Source organism: Rhinopithecus roxellana, chromosome 12, assembly GCF_007565055.1.
Source record: "Rhinopithecus roxellana isolate Shanxi Qingling chromosome 12, ASM756505v1, whole genome shotgun sequence".
NCBI lineage: Eukaryota > Metazoa > Chordata > Mammalia > Primates > Cercopithecidae > Rhinopithecus > Rhinopithecus roxellana.
In genome coordinates, this window is record NC_044560.1 from 131,983,938 (window position 1) to 132,003,659 (window position 19,722).

General features: G+C 52.7%; 1 protein-coding gene across 6 annotated transcripts in view; it reads left to right on the plus strand.

The window, feature by feature from the left end:
• AKT2 (AKT serine/threonine kinase 2) overlaps positions 1-19,722 on the plus strand; it is a 51,898-nt gene that overhangs the window by 16,054 nt on the left and 16,122 nt on the right. For 4 of the 6 annotated variants that reach the window (XM_030913606.1, XM_010380868.2, XM_030913608.1 and 1 more), the window contains exons 2-4: positions 4,531-4,660; positions 10,387-10,515; positions 12,166-12,277. In XM_030913606.1, coding sequence (XP_030769466.1) covers positions 4,615-4,660; positions 10,387-10,515; positions 12,166-12,277 — 287 coding nt within the window. In that variant the 5' untranslated portion in view covers positions 4,531-4,614. Of the gene's footprint in view, positions 1-1,082; positions 1,178-4,530; positions 4,661-10,386; positions 10,516-12,165; positions 12,278-19,722 lie in introns of those variants that run through there. The other 2 variants (XM_030913607.1, XM_030913609.1) reach the window with 2 other exon arrangements.

The following is a 19,722-nucleotide window of genomic DNA, read 5'->3' on the forward strand; positions in this document are numbered from 1 at the left end:
TCCTGGCAGCTGAGGGAGCCAGGCACTGCTGAAGTGAAATGCCTTCAGAGAAGCCAAGGGGGATAGATAGTGCAGGCTGTGTAGGGTGCTGGGTCTGCTGTGGGGACTTTGGCTTTTATGCTGCACGAGCAGTGGGTTCAAGCGGAGGAGGGGTGGGAGCTGACTCAAGTGGTCACAGGGCTCCAGACTGCAGGAGGGGCATGGGCAGAGTGCTGTCTGACTTCTTTCATTCTATAACATTCTCTCAGTCCTTCCCTGCTGTATTTAGCAACAGTTCAGTCCTTTTCGTTGCTGAGTAGTGTTCAACTATGGATCTATGTGTTTGTTTATCCATTCTCTTGTGGGTGGACTCCTGGTCTGTTAACCAGTTGGGGGTTACTGTGAGTATTGCTGCTGTCAGCATTCTAGTACAAGTCTTTTGTACATACACTAATTTCCTTGAGAGGAATTGCTAGGTCATGGGGTAGGCATATATTGAGCTTTAATTTTGACTGCTTAACAGTTTTCCACAGTGGTTGAACCATTTTGCAACTCCCACCAATAGTGAGTAAGGGTTCTGGTTCCTCTGCATCCTTGCCAGCACCTGGCCTTGTCAGTTTTTAAAATTCGAGCCATCCCAAGTAGGTGGTTGTAATTTGCATTTCCCTGTAACTAATGAGATTATGTGTGTTTCTTGGTTGTATGGGTGTCCTCTCCTGTGAGGTGCTCTTACTCTTTTTACCTTGCCTCCCAGGTGGCTTGCCTTTAGTCAGCAGCTGCAGCTCTGGCCCAGCCCCTCAGAAGACTCATGCGCAGGGACCTTAGGAAGTAGAGAGTGGGGTGGGGCCGTGCAGGGACTCCCCTTGGCAGGGCGTGCTGCGGGGGTTCCACAGGCAAGTCTCTGTCCCCCCGCCTGGTGTCCTCCATCGGCAGCCCCCCAGTGAGCAGGCCATCTTGGCTGCAGTGGCTGGTATTTCATTACCACAGGACTGCGTCACAAACACCTCAGCTGAGGCGCCACCCTCAGTAGGGGGACAGGGAAGGATCCAGGCAGGACGCAGGGGATCTTCAACTCCTCCCCCTGCTCTCCCTCCAGCTGTGCTGACTCCTTAGTTGCTGAGATGAGATTGTAAAAAGCAACTCTGTTGATCCCAGCAGGGGCCAGGGCCTCCACTGCTTCTCGGCTGGGAGACCCAAGGTAAACAGCTTCTCTTCTCTGAGCTTCTGTCCTCACCTGGGCATGGTCACCGACTGTCTGGTGGGGTGTTGGGAACCTTCAGGAGAGACTCCATGGGAGCACCGGCACCCTGCCCAAGGCCACCCAGCTGGCGGTGGCTCTCGAACTCTGGAACCCTGACCGCTCTTGGTCACACCTGTCTGCCTTTGCTTCTCTCTGGAGTAATGGCAGCCGTGCGTTTGGCTGTTCACTGGGCACCAGGCAATAGGCCAAGTCCTGGGCCCACAGTGGGTGCTTTAGTGCTGCCAGTAGCCCCGGTGCTGCTGCATCACGGGGGCCCTGAGAGTCAATGTCCCTGGGCTGCTGTGGGCCAGCGAGCGGGGAGATGAGACATGGAGCCCCTGTTCTATTCCCTCTGCATCAGCTCTTCCTTTGGACTCTGAGTTCTCCCTCCCAGCCATTTCGGAAGTATTTTGAACTGAGCTTGCATCAGGGAAGGCGTGGTGTAGGTCCCTTTAGGGGATGGGCTTCTCTCAGTCCCAGCCATAGCCCAGAAGGCCCTTGGTGTTCTCCCCTGTCCACCTCTCCCTGACTTTCCGCTCACCAGGCCCCTCCTGCCTCAGGTCCTTGCATTTTCTGTTCCCCTGCTGAAATGCATTTCCTCATGTGTCTACACAGCTCACTCCCTCAGTTAACTCGGGTGTCTGCTCACAAGTCCCCCACACCAAGCTAACATCCTGTTCTTCCCACTCTCCAGCCTCCCCATCACCTGATGATTTGCATATCTGTGTAGTTTTCTGCCCCTCCCACCAGACTGTGAGCCTCATGAAGGCAGGGCTGTGTCTTAGTGATATTCTATTGCTGGTACAATCTGGAGCCTAGGATGCACCCCAGAAAAGATTGGTGTCGTGAAGAGAGTCTGGTAGTGTGTCCCTGGCTGTGTCTGTTCCCGGGGTGGGGATCCGTTGCGGGCACTTGGCCTCTTTCTTCCTGTGCTCATTAGATATCAGATGCTTTCCTGGTCCACTGCCTTAGTGTATATGGGTGTTTGGGAGGGTTGCTCCGAGAGTGCACAAAGCGTACACAGTGCAGCCTCTGAGGTGGGGAAGCCTTCCTGGAGGAGGCACTGGTTTAGCTGAGACCTCAAGGAAGAGGGAGAAGAATGCCCAGAAGGAGGCCCTGTCCCTGATGGAGGCCAGAGGGAAGTGCTTGAGTGACAGAAGCGTAACGTGGAGAGTGGGGTGGGGTGGAGAGGCTGGAGAGGTCAACGTCATGGTCCTTAGCCTTTCCCGAGGGCTTTCTAGGTGCACGTCTCAGCTCATGCACCTGGAACGCAGGGCAGCAGAGGCCAGGTCCTGGAGGGTCTTGGATCCTCAGCTGAGGAGTTTGGCTGTTTTGCTCATAACACCAGGGAGCCACAAAGGGTTTTGAAGCAGGAGAAAGACAGGTTCAGCGTTGAAGATCCCTCTAGCTGCTGAATGTGGGGTGAGTGGGAAGGGAGCAAGAGTGGAGCGTAGGAACTCGGGGAAGAGGTGGGGGCAGACCTGACTAGAGCCAGGCTGCCGGCAGGACGGGGAGAGGTGGTCATGTTAGAGGTTGACACACAGAACAGTGAGAGAGATAGAAATACATACATATTTATGTTTTTTGAGACAGGGTCTCATTCTGTCACCCAGGCTGGTGTGCAGTTGTGCGATCAAGGCTCACTGCAGCTTTGACCTCCCAGGCTCGAGTGATCCTCCTGCCTCAGCATCTCGAGTAGCTGACATTTCAGGTGCACACCGCCATGCCTGGCTAATTTTTTAATTTTTAATTTTTTTGTAGAAAAAATTACATAGTGAGACAGGTTCTCACTACGTTGCCCAGGCAGGTCTCAAACTCCTGGGCTCAAGGGATTCTCCTGCCTTCCTCCCAAAGTGTTGGGATTATAGGCGTGAGCCACTATGCCCAGCTGAGATGTGGGGATGTTGAGGATGGAGAGTCTGGCAGTCGTGTGTGTTGGGGTTGTGGGGTGCCGGGCATGTTGCTGGCAAGGGGAGCCCCTTATTGCTGCTCCCAGCCTCACATCATTGCCTTTGCAGCTTGGAGCCCAGAATGTGATTTCTCACCCTCCTGTTTACTTCCCTGTCATTGTCCATCTTGTCTTTCCTCCCGCTTCCTCCCACTTACCTCCCTTCCTTCTGCCTGGGGCCTGGGCAGCCTGCCACTGTCACATGCCAGGCAGTAGCGTGTCCGGCCCACCAGCTCCCCTGGGGCACGAGAGAAAGCTGATGCCCACGGAGTCCCTAGAGCCAGCTGCCACTTCTCTGGGGGCCACCGTAGCTCCCGACCTGCTGTCCGCAAATAACCCCAAGCTGGGAAAGGCAAAGGCGCCTTGGTCTCTGTGGACCCTGGCCAGGCCCCAGGCTCCAGGTAGGGGCCCAGCTGGCGCTGCCTTGCGCCCTCCTCCCCTCTGCTCCGGGAACCTGAGACGAAGCAGTGGCCTCGGCGTCCCTCAGTCTGTCGGTTGCTGGTCCCTGAGGACAGAAGTGGAGGTCTTGGGGTAGGGACTAGGGCCTTGGTCAAGCCCCTGGGACTGGCTTCTAGGCTCCAGACCGTGCATACGCAGTAGGTTGCTTTCTTGTTCAAGATCTTGGGCTGTCTGAGACCTGTCTTTTCTTTATCATCTGACTGGGGGAGGAAGGCCGCTGAGGCTTGGGGAGTGGCGTGGGATGGCACGGGGGGACGGGAGTGTGCTTAGTTTGTTGAAGGTGGCAGGTTGGTGGCTTCCTGGTTTGGAAAGAAGGGAGGGGGAGGAGAGAGAGAAAAGAGTACGTGTGCGTGTGTGTGTGTGTGTGTGTGTGTGTGTGTGTGTAAGATGGGACAGGCAGATGCTGGTGGCTCTGTGTGCGCGTGCGCACACGTGTGTGTGTGTGTGTGTGTGTGTGTGTAAGATGGTGAGGGGACAGGCAGATGCTGGTGGCTTTGCGCACTCCCTCAGGTGCCCTGGGCTGTCTGATTCATACTGGGTTACCTCAGTATTGGGCCATGGGAGTGACATGGGGGCCAGGGCACGGCTACCTTGATGCTCGCTCAGTCAGGAGTGACTGTGGGTGGAGGGGCCACCTCCCCCAAGCATGAGTGTCCTGAGTTTGGGGTCTGGCCTGCGCTTAGGCCAGGGAGCTCCGCTTCCCCAGATTGGGGTCTCTGGGGACATGGCCGCATCTCTCTGCTCAGAATGGATCCCTGAGAGCAGGGCTCCACGCCACCCTTACTGGCCTTACCCTTTGCTGAGTGGGCAGAGCAGCCAGAGGGCCTCAGAGCTCGGTGTCCTCAGGGAAGGGGCTGGTGTAGAATCCCCTCCCACCCTGACTAGCTCCTCTCTTGTCTTGCAGACTGTGCCCTGTCCACGGCGCCTCCTGCATGTCCTGCTGCCCTGAGCTGTCCCGAGCTAGGTGACAGCGTGCCACGCTGCCACCATGAACGAGGTGTCTGTCATCAAAGAAGGCTGGCTCCACAAGCGCGGTAAGAGGCCGCTTTTGCCCGCCAGATTGCTTCCTTCTCCCACGCTGGCTCCTCGTGGAAGCTGTGCCCTGAGAGGCAGAGGCAGAGGGTCTTACCAGCCTGAGGAGCCAGCATTCCGCAGCCCCAGGCCCACAGCTGCTTATGCCCCTGTTTCATGGACTCCTTCAGTGGTCACCTGGGCAGGAGAGTGGGGATCTGCCTGTGCGTGAGTGATCTCATTCGTAGCCCCATTTTATAGATGAAGAAACTGAGGGCCAGAGAGGGGAAGTCACGTCACTGAAGTAACACAGTGAGGCAATATTCAGCATTCATTCAGTTAGCAAGTATTCATTGACTGTGTGCTGTGCCCGGTAGCCCTGGGCTCCAGGACACAGTGGTCCTCTGATGGAGCTTATGTTCCACTGGGGGTAGGGCAGACAGTAAATAAGTAGACATGGAATGTTGGGGTGGCAAGTGCTGGGGTGAAAAGTGGGAACTGTGAGTGAGGGCAATGGGCTGGGGGCAGGGGGACATGGAGAGGCTGCCCTGAGGAGACGGCAGTGATCAGAGGCCTGGAGCCTGGAGGAGGTGAGGCACTGGCTGGACAAGGGTGTCCCAGGGATAGAGACAGCAAGGACGGAGGCTCCCAGGTGGGGATGTGCCTGGTGTTTTCTGGTAACAGTGTGGCTGGAGCAGTGTGAGCGAGGGCGAGCTGGGGGAGGCAAGCAGGGGAGCAACGCAGGATCCAGCCGTGTCGCACCCGCAGGCCATGGAAAAGGACCTTGGCTTTGGCACTCCAGACAAGAGCAACCCTGTGATGTCGTGAGCCGATGCATGACCTAATCCATTTGTACTAGTGGGAAGCTGAGGTCCCCTTTTAGTGAAGTTAGGACAGGGAAGAGACCCTTTTTGACCCCAGGGCTGTTTGTCCCCAAGTGGCTGCCAAGCAAGACTGGGAGGCAGATGGGGAGAAGTGCCACGTGCTGAGAGATGACTTTGTCCCAGGCCAGCTTCCGTGGGCCTCCCCTGGGAGGAAGGGCCCCAGGTGTGGGGGTGGCTGCCCTGTGAGCACTTGCATTCATTCAGCAAACATGAGCTGAGCAGCGCCTGTGGGCCAGGCACTGTTCTAGGTCCCAGGGTCCAGCAGTGAGCCAAACAGGCAAACATCCCATCCTCGTGTTGGTATCTTGGGCGCTGATGGGGAGGCAGACAGCTCATAGGCAGACAAGCGTGTCACACGGTGGCGCAAGCCATGGAGGAAAAACAAGCAACGTGAGGATGGGAGGGCCTGAGGCAGGCAGGGCGGCCAGAGGGGGCTTCGCTGAGAAGGGGGCATCTGAATACAGGCCTGAAGGAAGTCGGGGAGTGAGCCTCACAGTTATGCCAGAGGCGACAGCCAGTGAGTCCTGAGGGGGTAAGTGATCTTGTTCAGAGAAGAGCAGGAGGCTGACCGCGCTGGCGCTGCAGGCATCAGGAAGAGCCGTGCATCCTGCACTGTACCAGCCTGCAGACAGGGAGCAGCGATGAGGGATGGAGGCCCCTCCCTGGGAGAGTCTCCTCCGCACCTGACTGAGCAGAGGAGATTGGTGTCCTGCTGCTCTTTCTGGACAGAGATGGCTTTCAAGGTCCCTTGGCCTAGTCCCCCAGCCTGAGCCTGGAGTTTGGGGTTGTCGATGGAGCTTCCTGAGCCTTGGCAGCTATCAAGGTTCTAACCTTGGTTTGCTGCTTCCTCTTGGTGTAACTGTGGGCAAGCCATGTCACCTCGCTGAGCCTTGGTTTCACATCCGTAAAGTGGGTTAACGAGCCAGACCTCTGACGTCATCAGCTCCACGAGGGTAGGCATTTTCATGAGGTTTCTTCACAGTGGTATCCCCAGCACGTCTAAAAATGGTGGGCATATAGTAGGCACTCAGTAAATGGTTGAATGAATGTTTGGCATGGTGTGTGGGTGGTATGCTAGTACACAGGGTCATGGGCTCCTGTCCCCGTGGCCTGCACGTGCAGAGGCTGTGGCTCACTAGGCTGGACTGTGAGAGCCTTGGGATGGGTGCGGAACTGTCGGAGGGGCAGGGGTTACTGATGACATTAAATGAGTCTTGGCCTCTCTTGGGTCTTCAGTGTACCCATTCATGTTACAAGGGGCCAGATGACCCAGCCACAGGCCTGCCCTGTCATCTGGGATGGCCTAACTCTGACACACCTGTCTCAGGTTTGTACCCTACACACACGCATGTGTACACCTGCACTCTTCGGCCTTTCCAGTGCCCATGTTTCTGAGTAGCAGCTGGCAGAGGTGGGCAAGGTGAGGTGGGCCTTGGGGTGCCCGACCTTGGGGTGATATATTCTATATTTAAGTTTTTGAAGAAGCAGCTGCACCATTTTATATTCCCACCAGCAGTCCATGAGGGTGTCAGTTTATATCCTTGCCAACACTTGTTTTTTTTCATTACAGCCATCCTTGGGCATGTAAAGTTGTATCTCAGTGTGTGTGTGTGTGTGTGTGTGTGTGTGTGTGTGTATGTGTTTTCTTTTTTCGAGACAGGGTCTTGCTGTGTCTTCCAGGCTGGAGTGCAGTGGTGCGATCTCAGCTCACTGTAACCTCCGCCTCCTGAGTTCAAACGATTCTCAGGCCGCAGCCTCCCAAGCACTGGGACTATAGGTGTGCACCACCATGCCCGGCTAACTTTTGTATTTTCAGTAGAGATGGGATTTGACCGTGTTGACCAGGCTGGTCTTGAACTCCTGGCCTCAAGTGATCTGCCTGCCTCGACCTCCCTAAGTGCTGGGATTACAGGTGTAAGCCACCGCACCTGGCCTTCATTGTGATTTTGATTTATGTTTGCCGGATGACTAATGATGCTGAACATCTTTTCATCTTTCTGTTGACCATTTGTGTATCTTTGGAGGAATGTCTATTTGCGTCCTTTGCTCATTTTAAAATCAGGCTGTTTGTCTTTTTGTTGTTGGCATTGTAAGAGTTCTTTATGTATTCTGGTTAATAGACTCTTATTAGATTTCCAAGTGTTTCCACCCCTTCTGTAGGATATCTTTTTACTTTCCTGACAGTGTCCTTTCACGCACAGAGGTTTTTAATTTTGATGAGTTCACTTTAAGTTTTTCTTTTGTTGCTTGTGCATTTGGTGTCATCTAAGAATTCATTGCCAAATTTAAAGTAATGAGATTTACTCGTATGTATTCTTAGACGGTTTTTGTAGTTTTAGCTCTTAGATTCAGGTCAATTCATTTTGAGTTTATTTTTGTATATGGTTTGTAGTGTGAAGTAGGGGTCCAACTCCATTCTTCTGAATGTGGATACCCAGTTGCCTGAGTTTCTTCATCTGCAGAATAGGGATAAGATTGTGTGGATAGGCTACTCTGGGCACATTGCCTATGGGTCACTGTTCCCTGCTCCTCAAGGAACAGTATTTAAATTAACAAAAAAAATTGTAAGCATATTTTTTCTTCTAGGTTTCTTTTCTTTCGTTTTGAAAAAATATAGTCTCTTTGTTGAAGAAACTATTCTTTCCCATTGAATGATCTTGGCACCTGTGTTGAAAAATCAATTGAGTGTAGATATTTGAGTTTATTTTTTGGCTCTGAATTCTCTTCCATTGGTCTGTATGGGTGTCCTTATACTGCACTGTTTTGATTACTGTAGCTTTATATAGTAAATTTGAAATTGGAAAGTATTTAACTTTATTCTTCTTTTTCAGTATTATTTTGGCTCTTTGAGGCCTTTTGAAATTCCACGTGAATGTGAGGATTGACTTTTCTTTTTTTTTTTTGAGACGGAGTCTCGCTCTGTCTCCCAGGCTGGAGTGCAGTGGCCGGATCTCAGCTCACTGCAAGCTCTGCCCCCCGGGTTCACGCCATTCTCCTGCCTCAGCCTCCCGAGTAGCTGGGACTACAGGCGCCTGCCACCTCGCCCGGCTAGTTTTTTGTGTTTTTTTAAGTAGAGACGGGGTTTCACCGTGTTAGCCAGGATGGTCTCGATCTCCTGACCTCGTGATCCGCCCGTCTCGGCCTCCCAAAGTGCTGGGATTACAGGCGTGAGCCCCCGCGCCCGGCCGGTTTCTGATTTCTTTAAACAATGTTTTTAGTATACAAGCCCTTCACCCCCTTGGTTAAGTATTTTTTTGGAGGCTTTTGTAAATTATTATTATTTTTAAAAGCTAGGGTCTTGCTCTGTCACCAGACTGGACTGCAGTGGCACCATGATGGCTTCAATTTCCTGGACTCAGGTGATTCTCCCATTCCAGCCTCCTGAGTAGCTGGGACTTCAGGCACACGCCACCATTCCTGGCTAATTAAAAAAATTTTTTTGTGGAGACCGGATCTCACTATGTTGCCCAGGCTGGTCTCAAACTCCAGACTTAAACCTGCCTCAGCCTCCCAAAGTACTAGGATTTTACAGGTGGGAGCCACTGTGCTGGCCTTTAATAGCAATGTTGAGGTAAAATTGATGCACTACATTATTCATCTATTTAAAGTATACAGTTCAGTGGCTTTTAGTGTATTCAGAGTTGTGCATCCGTCACCATAGTCAGTTTGTTTTTGTTTTTGGTTTTTTTGAGACGGAGTTTCGCTCTTGTTGCCCAGGCTGGAGTGCAATAGTGCGATCTCGGCTTACTGCAACCTCTGCCTCCCGGGTTCAAGGAGTCTCTGCCTCAGCCTCACAAGTAGCTGGGATTACAGGCGTGCACCACCATGCCTGGCTAATTTTGTATTTTTAGTAGAGACGAGGTTTCTCCATGTTGGTCAGGCTGGTCTTGAACTCCTGACCTCAGGTGATCTGCCCGCCTCGGCCTCCCAAAGTGCTGGGATTACAGGCATGAGCCACCACGCCAGGCCCTACTTTTCATCTGTACAGATTTGCCTATTGACATTTTGTATAAATGGAATCATAATGATATGTGGTCCCTTTGTGACTGGCTTTTTTCACTTAGCATGAGTTATGGTTCCTCCACATGGCAGCACGTCTCAGTACTTCATTTCTTTTTATGACAGAATGGTTTTCCGTTGTATGGATCCGCCACATTTTGTTTATCCATTCGTTGTTGATGGACATTAGGGTTGTTTCCACTTGATGGCTTTTATGAATAATGCTGTTGTGGACATTTGTGTGTAAGGTTTTGTGTTTCACCATCTCCTTTTAATCCTTAGCAGCTCTCTAAGGAGTGGGTTCGTGTGTGTGTGTGTGTGTGTGTGTGTGTGTGTGTGTGTGTAGGGTGCTTGGATATTCGTGGTGAAGAACAGTTGGAAGGAATCAAGGGGTGCTGGGAGGGTGTGGCAGCAGTGCCACACCAGCTGGCACAGAGGTGTTTTGGCATTTGATCTACCTGCACAGCTTTATTGGTGAGTCCCAGCCTGTGGGATTTGGCCTTACAGGGCCACAGGGCAAGTGTGTTTGGAAGCCGGGGCCTCCCCTGGGACTAGGCCAGGAGCTGGCACAGACAGCTTGCTCCTGGCCACACGCTGAGGCAACTGGTGCCCCAGGGCACTGCTGTTGGCACCTTCCTGCCAGGCATGACCTGTGGATCACCCGGGCTCAGCCCAGCGCCCCGGCCTGCGTCAGCAGGGGCCACCTGGAGGGCTCCTCTGGGAGAGGCATTCTCGTGTGTCCCCCGCACTCCCCCGCCCCGTGGTACCCCTCGTGAGTCACCATCACACTGGGCCTCCTGCCACCCACCAGGGAGATCGCTCAACCTTGTCCTAACCTGTCTCCCTCCCCTCCTGCCTAATTCCAGGTGAATACATCAAGACCTGGAGGCCACGGTACTTCCTTCTGAAGAGCGATGGCTCCTTCATTGGGTACAAGGAGAGGCCTGAGGCCCCTGATCAGACCCTTCCCCCCTTAAACAACTTCTCTGTCGCAGGTGTGTCTTGGGATGAGTGAGTGGGTCAGTGTTCTGGTGCTCACAGAATGGCTGGCATGTCTTAGGGGCTCGTGGGACTTGGTCATTGAGCCTTGGGCCTCTCCTGGGCCTGCCTGCTCTTGGATCCATTTTCACCCTTCCCCGGCTCTCCCTCCTTGTTAGCTGGCCAGGTGGGGCTGTCCTGTGGGGAGATGCAGAGTGGGAGGGAGGGAGAAGCCAGGGCACTTGCCCACACCCAGCCCCATGCATTGCCTCCTTGTTGCCAGCTTCTGTCGGCCAGGCCTTGGGATCCCCAGCTGGTGGCAGGTGCGTCCCATCCTGCGCTTTGGTAACAGCCTCCATCTTCTGTCCCTCGGACGTAGAGGGGTCGCAGCTTCCCGCTCAGCCAGTCACAGGGCTGGCCTCGCAACATCTGTCCCTCCGTGATACCCAAAGGGATGCCTTCCAACCAGACCCTGGCAGTGAAGTTTCACAAGCCCCAAGCCCTTGACTGAGCCTTGGAGAATACAGTCCTGTCGATACCTCTGCCCCTTTCCTCCTCCTTCCTTCCTTGCTGACCTGATGGGTCACCATGTCCTGTTGTTCTGCCTGCTAAGAACGTTACAGAGGCACCCCCATCTCCACCGCCAGGGCCTTAGCTCAGACCACCGTCCTCTCCTGCCATGCTCTGGAACCCAGCATCCGTCCCATGCTGCTCTGCGTGAAGCCTTTTCCTGGTTGCTCTCCACGTATGCTGGTGACCCTGACACATCTGTTCCCAGCCTCAGTGTCTCGCTAGAACTCACAGGCTGTCCCAGGCTGCTGCTTGGACACGTCTCCCCGAGTGTCTTCTAGGTCCCTCATACCTGCCACATCCCAACCTGACCGTCAGGCCTCTCCCAGCTTTCTATTCCTGTCTCCGTCTCATGGACAGCAGGCCAAGAGGCCTGGGCCTGGTCCTCAGTGCCCTCTCCCCATGGCCTATCTGCAGGGCTCCACTTTGATGTGGCCCCATCCTCCCTAGCTGGCTGCCCACCTCCCTGGCCTTCTGACCTTCAGTCTCACCCTCTACATGGCAACCAGAGGGATCAGTCTCAATCTGTTTGTGTCCTATCTAAAGCCTTTGGGGCTCCTTGCTGCCCAGAGGACAAAGTCCAGATTCTTTCCCATGGCCTCCAAAGCCCTGCCCGGCTGGCCCCAGCCCACCTCTCCAGGCCTGTCTCTCACTTACCCCTCCTTACCCTTGGAGCAGAATTGGCCACCCGCTGAGGATGTTGAACCTCCTCTCACCTCTGGGCATCTGTTCTCCATGTACCCTCTAAGTTCCCTTTTCCTTCAGGGCTTAGTTCAGAGAAGCTGCTTCCTCTGAGAAGTCCCCCCATCCCCCAGGCTGGGTTGGATGCTGCCTCTTAGCTTCTGCACACCTCTGGGCTTGTCCGCATCGCAGCCCTGTCTATGGAGCCATCACTTTCTGGTGGGCTCCTCTCCTTCCACACACACACTAGACCCTGAGCCCTGTGAGAGCAGGGCCAGGGCTGTCTCAGTCCCTAGAGTGTCCCCAGCACCATCTGGCATGGGGCTGGGCCTGTGGGAGGTGGCTCGGGCACTTTGGGCTGCAGGCTGGCAGGACTGTCCCCTCAGCCCGCTGCTGTCTGCTTCCTCTGCCTGCAGAATGCCAGCTGATGAAGACCGAGAGGCCACGGCCCAACACATTCGTCATACGCTGCCTGCAGTGGACCACAGTCATCGAGAGGACCTTCCACGTGGATTCTCCAGACGAGAGGTGAGTCTGGGCCTCTGTGTGGCTACGCTTGAGAGGGACCAAGCCTGGTGTGAGGAGGAAAGGTACAGATGGAGAGATTTTCCCTGGGACCCTACATAGAGGTTTCCAGTCTGCACTTCTGGTTGGGGGGGGGGGTCTCCCCAGCTGGGGCTGTGAAGAGCTGGAGTTCTTAGTCTGAAGACCCTACTCTGCCCTCAGACTCGCGGGTGCATTGGAATCACAGGCAGAGCTCATGAAAAATCTAGACCGCTGGGCCTCGTTTCAAGACCTGTGACTACCTAGAGATCTGCCCAGGGTCAGGGAACTACATTCTTTTTTTTTTTTTTTTTTGAGATGGAGTTTCTCTCTTGTTGCCCAAGCTGGAATGAAGTGGCACAATCTCGGCTCACTGCAACCTCCACCTCCCAGGTTCAAGCGATTCTCCTGCCTCAAGCTCCCGAGTAGCTAGGATTACAGGCGTGTGCCACCATGCCCAGCTTAGTTTTTGTATTTTTAGTAGAAAAAGGGCTTCTCCATGTTAGCCAGGCTGGTCTCAAACCTCCTGACCTCAGGTGATCCGCCTGCCTCGGCCTACCAAAGTGCTGGGATTACAGGTGCAAGCCACCGTACCCGACGCTCTTTTTTTTTTTTTATTTTTCGAGACAGAGTCTTGCTCTGTTGCCTAGGCTGGAGTGCAGTGGCACCGTCTCAGCTCACTGCAACCTCCGCCTCCCAGGTTCAAGTGATTCTCCTGCCTCAGCCTCCCGAGTAGCTGGGATTACAGGCACACACCACCACACCCGGCTAATTTTTGTATTTTTAGTAGAGACTGGATTTTACCATGTTGGCCAGGCTGGTCTCAAACTTCTGGCCTCAAGTGATCTGCCTGCCTCCACCTCCAAAGTGCTGAGATTACAGGCATGAGCTATCCTGCCTGGCAGGAACTACGTTGTTAATGAGCATCTCTATTGATTTTGAGGCAGGTGGTCCAGAGAGTCATTTTAAAAAGATCAATTTAGTCATCAGAAGAGATGATAAAGACTCATCTGTTTCAAAACTGAAACAGTGTAAGGTGGAGCTTCCCCCACCCTGCCCTTTCCGTCCACCTTCCCGCCCCCCAGTTAATCACTGTTCTTAGGTGCCCTCGAAGAGCAGAGGGAGACCTTTGTGCCCCGCCTTTTTTTTTTTAATACAAAAGGTCGCATTGTACATGCTTCTGGACTTGCTTTTCCCTTAGTGTACCTTGGAGAATTTGCCTCGATATATGGAGAGATGCGGCTGCTTTGTTTCGTGTTTTGCTTTCCCTTTTTTTTGGACAGTTGGATATGCGTGTCCCAGGTGTGTTTATTTAGCTGTTCTTTATTGTGATGCTGGGTGTTGCTTCCAGCCTTTGGCTCATTATAAGCAATGCTGCAGTGAAATAGCCGTGTCTGTCTTGTTCAGTGTGTGCACAGGTAGACCTGTGTGAGGAGTGCTTAGATGCAGGATTGCCGAGTCACTGGGAAAATGAGTTTGTAGTTTTGCGATGTTTCCATTAGGCGATGTCTGAGAGTGCCCCCATGGCCTTGTGTTTTCAAACATTTGGATTTGTACCCGTCTGAACAGTGGAAAAATTCAGCACTTTGGGGTGTTTAACTTTCCTTCCTTTCTCTGTGGATGAGTTTGACCCTCAAGGGCCATGTGAGTTTCCTGTTCTGAACTGTCTATATTGTCTATTTTTCTGTTGGCTAGTTGGTCTTTTTCTTATTTATGTATTAGCTCTTTATATATTAAGGAGCTTAGTCCTTTGTAATCAGTGGGAAATGTTTCTTTTTCCCACTTTGTCCTTTTGGGCTTCGCTTTGAGAAGCAGTCTTCTAGCTTATCTATGGGGTAAGGTTTCAGCAGACCTTCTGGAGAGCCCTAAAATTAGTGCCGTCCAAGAACACTTCCGGCCATTGTGGAAATGCCCTGTGTCTGCACTGTCCACTAGGCACCTTTGCCGATTGCCTGTGCCAATTGCCTGTGCTGACTGTGCCAATTGAGCATTTGAAATACAGCCACCAAGGAATGGATTTTTTTAGTTTATTTTAATTGATTTAAATAGCCACATATGGCTAGTGGCCACCTTCTTGGACAGTACAGCTCAGGAGCCTACAGTATCATGAGACTTGTTACTATAATCTATACTATAATTATCGTTGCATATCCTCCCAAGGTAAAAAATATACTTGCCCCACTGAGGGGAACAAAATTACCGTTTCAAGCCAGCTGAGGTGCTACTCAGTTGAAAACTATGGACCAAAGCATGAATGGCCAATGAAAACAGATCTAAACCAGTAGGTGTATAGGTCCTGGGTGTTGGGGGCTGGGTTTTGAAGACTGGATAGGAGTTGGCCCCGGAGATAGCAAGGAAAAAAGTTCAGAAGGGACAGCATATGCAAAGACCTGGAGGTGAAATAGCTCATGCATTCCAGCCACCACAGGGGTTTCTGTGTCACTAGAGAACCAAGGGGCCAGGAGTGTTGGAAGAGGGGAAGTGGAGGCGCTCGAAGCTGGAGAGCTCAGCCAAGGCCTTGGACTCCAGTTGGAGATCCCCACAGGGCTTGGCAGGTGCTTAATAAATTGGGATTTGTCCCAGGGTTGTTACACGACGCAGGGGGATGATAAACAGGAGCGGCTGATGCAGCAGTATCTGGCATAGTTTGCCAGCCTGGAATGGGAGCGGGGAGCCAGCAAAGTGTTTTAGTAGGCAGGAGAGATGGTCTTGTTTCCATTTTCACAAGACAACATGCCCTTTCCTTTACCCAGATTCTGTAGGCTGGAGAGCCCCACCTGCCTTTTCTTCTTGGCACCTGCTGCTGTTGCCAAAGAGAAAACTGCCGGAACTACTAAGAGACCAGGTCCCAGATTTCTGACCTTAACTATGGATGGGTGGAGGGGGTGAGCCAGAAACCCAGCAAGAGGGAGGCCCCCTCCATTCTGCTCCTGGCTGACTGGTGCTGTCCTCACAGCTCTGGCCCACATAGGCTGATGTCAGCTGGCCTCTCTTAAGCCTGGGGAGGGAGGCAGGGGTCGCAGGGTAGGTGGGTGCTGGTTGGTGACTGCTTGTTGGCGAGGTGCTGCAGCGCCTCCTCACTGGGCTCCTGGTTGCCTCTCCAGCTTGAGAGACCGTCCTCCCTGTCCCCCACTTCACTGCAGACGTGTTTCACTTGGAGAAAAGTTGAAAGAATAGTATAATGAATGGACATCCAGGTGCCCCACTCCTAGACTCTGCAGGCCCGCATTCACCGTGTCTGCCTCATCTGGTTGTGTTTTATGCTGAACTTGAACTTGTGTTCTTACTTAGTGACATTTCTTAGTGTTTCAGTAGGCATCTCCTAAGAATAAGGACTTTCTCCTACAGAAACATGATGCTGTCACACCTGAGATGATTATAATCTTTGTTTACTAGTAACTTCTCCTTATCCATGCCATACTTGAATTTCTTTAGTTACCTTTTGAAGGATATGCAACCTTTAGAACATTATTTTTCAAACCAGGATTCATTCAAGGTACATGTCTCTTTGACTTGTTTTATTTAATCTAGTCCAGCCCTTTGTCTTTTTTTTCCTCCCCAAGACATTGATTTTTTATTTATTTATTATTTTTTTTAACAAGCTAGTTGTCTTGTAGAATGTCACACCTTCTGGGTGTGTCATATTATTTTCTTCTGGTGTTGTTTACTTTTGTTCTCCATGTCTGTATTTCTTGTAAACTAGAATTAGGCCTGGAACAGGGTTGACAGACTGGGGCCCTGCCTTCCATTTTTGTAAATAAAGTTTTATTGGAACATGACCATGTCCATTTGTTCATGAATAGTCTTGACTGCTTTTGGCTTACTATGGCTGAGTTAAGTAGTTGTGACAAAGACTGGCTTGCAAAGGCTAAAAAAATTAAATAATTGGCCCTTTTAAATTTTTAATTAAAATTTTTTAAATTTAAAAGTTTTTTAAAAATTGAGATAAGTTCTTGCTCTGTTGCCCAGACTGGAGCACATTGGTGCAATCATAGCTCACTGCAGCCTCAAACTCCTGGGCTTAACCCATCCTTATGCCTCAGGATCCTGAGTAGCTGGGACTACAGGACTACTACTGGCTAATTTTTAAATTTTTTTGTGGAAACAGAGTCTTGCTGTGTTGTCCAGGCTGGTCTCAAACTCCTGGTCTCAAGCAATCCTCCCTCCTCGACCTCCCAAAGTGCTGGGATTATAGGCATAAACCACCACACCCCGCTTTCTGGTTCTTCATGGAAAAAGTTTGCAGACCCCTGGTCTTGGCAGGCAAGAATACTTAATAGTGCATCAGATGAGTATGATCCTTCTGTTGTTGTTGTTGTTGTTGTGACAGGGTCTCTGTTGCTCAGGCTGCAGTGCAGTGGCAGAATCACAACTCACCGCAGCCTCAGTCTCCCGGATTTAGGTGATCCTCCCACCCCAGCCTCCCTAGTAGCTAGAACTACAGGCGCCTGCCACCACACCAGGCTAATGTTTGTATTTTTTGTAGAGACGGGGTTTCACCATGTTGCCCAGGCTGGTCTTGAACTCTGGGCTCAAGTGATCCACCCATCTTAACCTCCCAGAGTGCTAAGATTACAGCCATGAGCCACTGTGCCTGGCCATGTGTGATCTTTTTGATATAAATCTTTTTTTTTTTTTTTTTTTTCTCCTTAAGACAAGAGTTTCATTCTTGTTGCCCAGGCTGGAGTACAATGGCGTGATCTTGGCTCACTGCAACATCTTCCTCCTGGGTTCAAGTGATTCTCATGCCTCAGCCTCCCCAGTAGCTGGGATGACAGGCACACGCCACCATGCCCAGCTCATTTTTTATTTTTAATAGAGATGGGTTTCTCCATGTTGGTCAGGCTGGTTTCGAACTCCTGACCTCAGGTGATCCGCCTGCCTCGGCCTCCCAAAATGCTGGCATTACAAGTGTGAGCCACCGTGCCTGGCCTTGATGTAAATCTTATGTATTTTCTCTGCTTAGAACTCTGAATGGCTTTTACTCCCACTTAGAGTATGAACTCCGAGGTCTGTGCTGTGTCCTGCAGAGTCCTGTATGATCCAGCCACCTCTCCAGAAGTGTTTCCTACCACAAGCACTCTCACTTAGCCACACGTCTCCTTGCTGTTCCTTAAACATGCCCAGCACATCTCTTGCCCAAGGGCCTCAGCACTTGCTGTGGCGTTTGTCTAAGGCCTTCTTCCCCGAGATGCCATCACAGCTCTCCCCATCTCCACGAGGTCTCTGCCCCAGTGCCGCTGCCCCGGTGCGTCCTGCCCCGCCTCCCTTCACTCTCTTGCCCTTCCCCAGCTGTGCTTTTCTTCACAGCACCTGTCCACCAAGTGGGGCATTTATATTTATTTATGTATCTGGCACACAAATGGGTGTTCAGTAAATGTTTGTTGGATGAAGAAAAAATAATTAAATTCTCTGAGCTAGATCCTGTTCCGAGGACTTTACATATATTAATGTATTTTATCCTCACAAGGAAGGCTATCCGCACACAGAGAGGGCCCCAGATGCCCTCCAGCTGTAAATGCCCCTCCAGGTCGCGGAGGTGATGGTTAGGGGAGAGTCCCCGCAGTCAGCCGTCACTCCCGAAGTGATGAGGACTTGCTTGTGCATGAAGGACAGCCCTGCCACCTCTGCTTCACCGAGCTTCTCTCTGGGGTGCCCCGCAGGATGGCCCAGGGCTGGGGTTCAGGCCCTGGATTCAGGCCAGCTGCCACGTCCCTCCCTCAGTGGGGCTCAGTTCCCTGGCTGTTAGGGGGCTCAGGGGAGGAAGTAAACGTGAAGGCACTGGTGCAGGGCCTCCCCATGGCAGCTTTTGGCACACGCAGTGCCGGTGACTTTCTTACCTCTCTCTCCTCTGCCACCAGCATCTCTTTTGTGGAGGATGCTGGGGTCTCCTCTCACTACCCCCAGTCTATAGCCTGCACAGCAGCTACTGACTTAAAACAGAAATCAGAGCCTGTTCCCCCCTGACTAAAACCCTTCAGCCACTTCCTATGGTGCTGAGGATAAGACCCAGATCTCTAACATGGTGGCATGTAGAGCCTGGAGTGGTCTGGGCTTGCCCTCCTCCCTGTCCTCATCTCCTTCACTCCCCTCTGTTGGCTCCAGCCATTCTGGCACCTGTGCGCCTTCCACAGACACCCCAGCTTGCTCCTGCCCTGAGGTCTTCGCCACACAGTTCCCTCTGCCTGGGTTCCTTTCCCTCCCAATCCCCTCCCTCCTTCCCTCCGTTTCATTTATTTCACAGCTGTGTGCCAAGGGCCTGTTGTAGGCACTGGGGATGGCCATTGTTCAGGTCCTGGTTTAAACATCACCTCCTCAGGCCTCCTCTCACTGCCCTCTGAGAAGGAGTCTCCCTGTTTGGCCCCCACCTTGGACCTTCTACACACTTGTCTTCCCCTTCAGGTCAGGAGCCCCGATGGGCTTGTCCCCTGCTGCATCCTCAGTGCCCTGAACAAGCCTGGTGCGCAGAAACACTCCACATTTGCAGGCCAGCTGGGCGAACTCTCATGACAGCCTTCTGAGACCTCACTGTGCTGGGCACTGTTCTCAGCACTTTTATGTCCAGGGTCTCATTTCACCCTGATAGGACCCTCTAGTGCCTCACCCACCGAGGCACAGGAAGGGCATACAGCCTGTCCTGTGTTGCCTGCAGGAAGGGGCAGAGCTGGGATCCACGCCCAGGCCATCCCCCAGAGCCTGTCCTCTCACCCACTGTGAGGTCCCCAGCTGGTGTGGAAGGCAGGCAGTGCATTGGGCGGCAAGGTCCCCACAGCTCCTGGCCCAGAGCCTGGGCTCGCCCTGTACTGTGCCCTTCCCAGTGTTGGTAGGGCGAACGTGGCTCCCCCCATGTCCCTCCCCTGGCCCCGAGCCCAAATGAGGATTGGAAGTTTCCGAAAAATACCGATGGGAGAAGTGCTCTTGGAGGTAGAAGTGCCTGGGTGGTGTCCCTGGCTTCTGTAGGTGGGCAGATGAGCCTCTCTGTGCTTCGGTCTTGTCGTTTTAGCATGAAGTGAATGGTAGTACCTACTACACAGGGTTGCTGGGAGGGTGACAGGAGTCCTCCCGCAGAGCACACAGTGGCACCAGCCTCCACAAGTGGAAGATGTTCGTGGGACTGCTGTTGAGGGGCGGGGCTGGGGGCCCCTTTCTGAAAGGCGGGTGCAGATCATGGCTTCCGAGGAGAGTTCTTCCTTCGCTTTGCCCCTGGGCTCCCTGGCTGGGTCCCACGAACCTTCCCTAGAGAGGGTCCCTGCTTTACCCTCCTGGGTCTCGCATAGCTTTCAGCAGCTTCGCTGAGGCTCAGGGACAGGCGGGTGGTGCTAAGGAGGAGTAGGCTGTGCACAGGTGAGTCCCAGCTCTGCCACGTCCCTGCTGTGTGACCTTCACAGGTGACTCCACCTCCATGTGCCTCGGTCCCCACAGCAGAAATG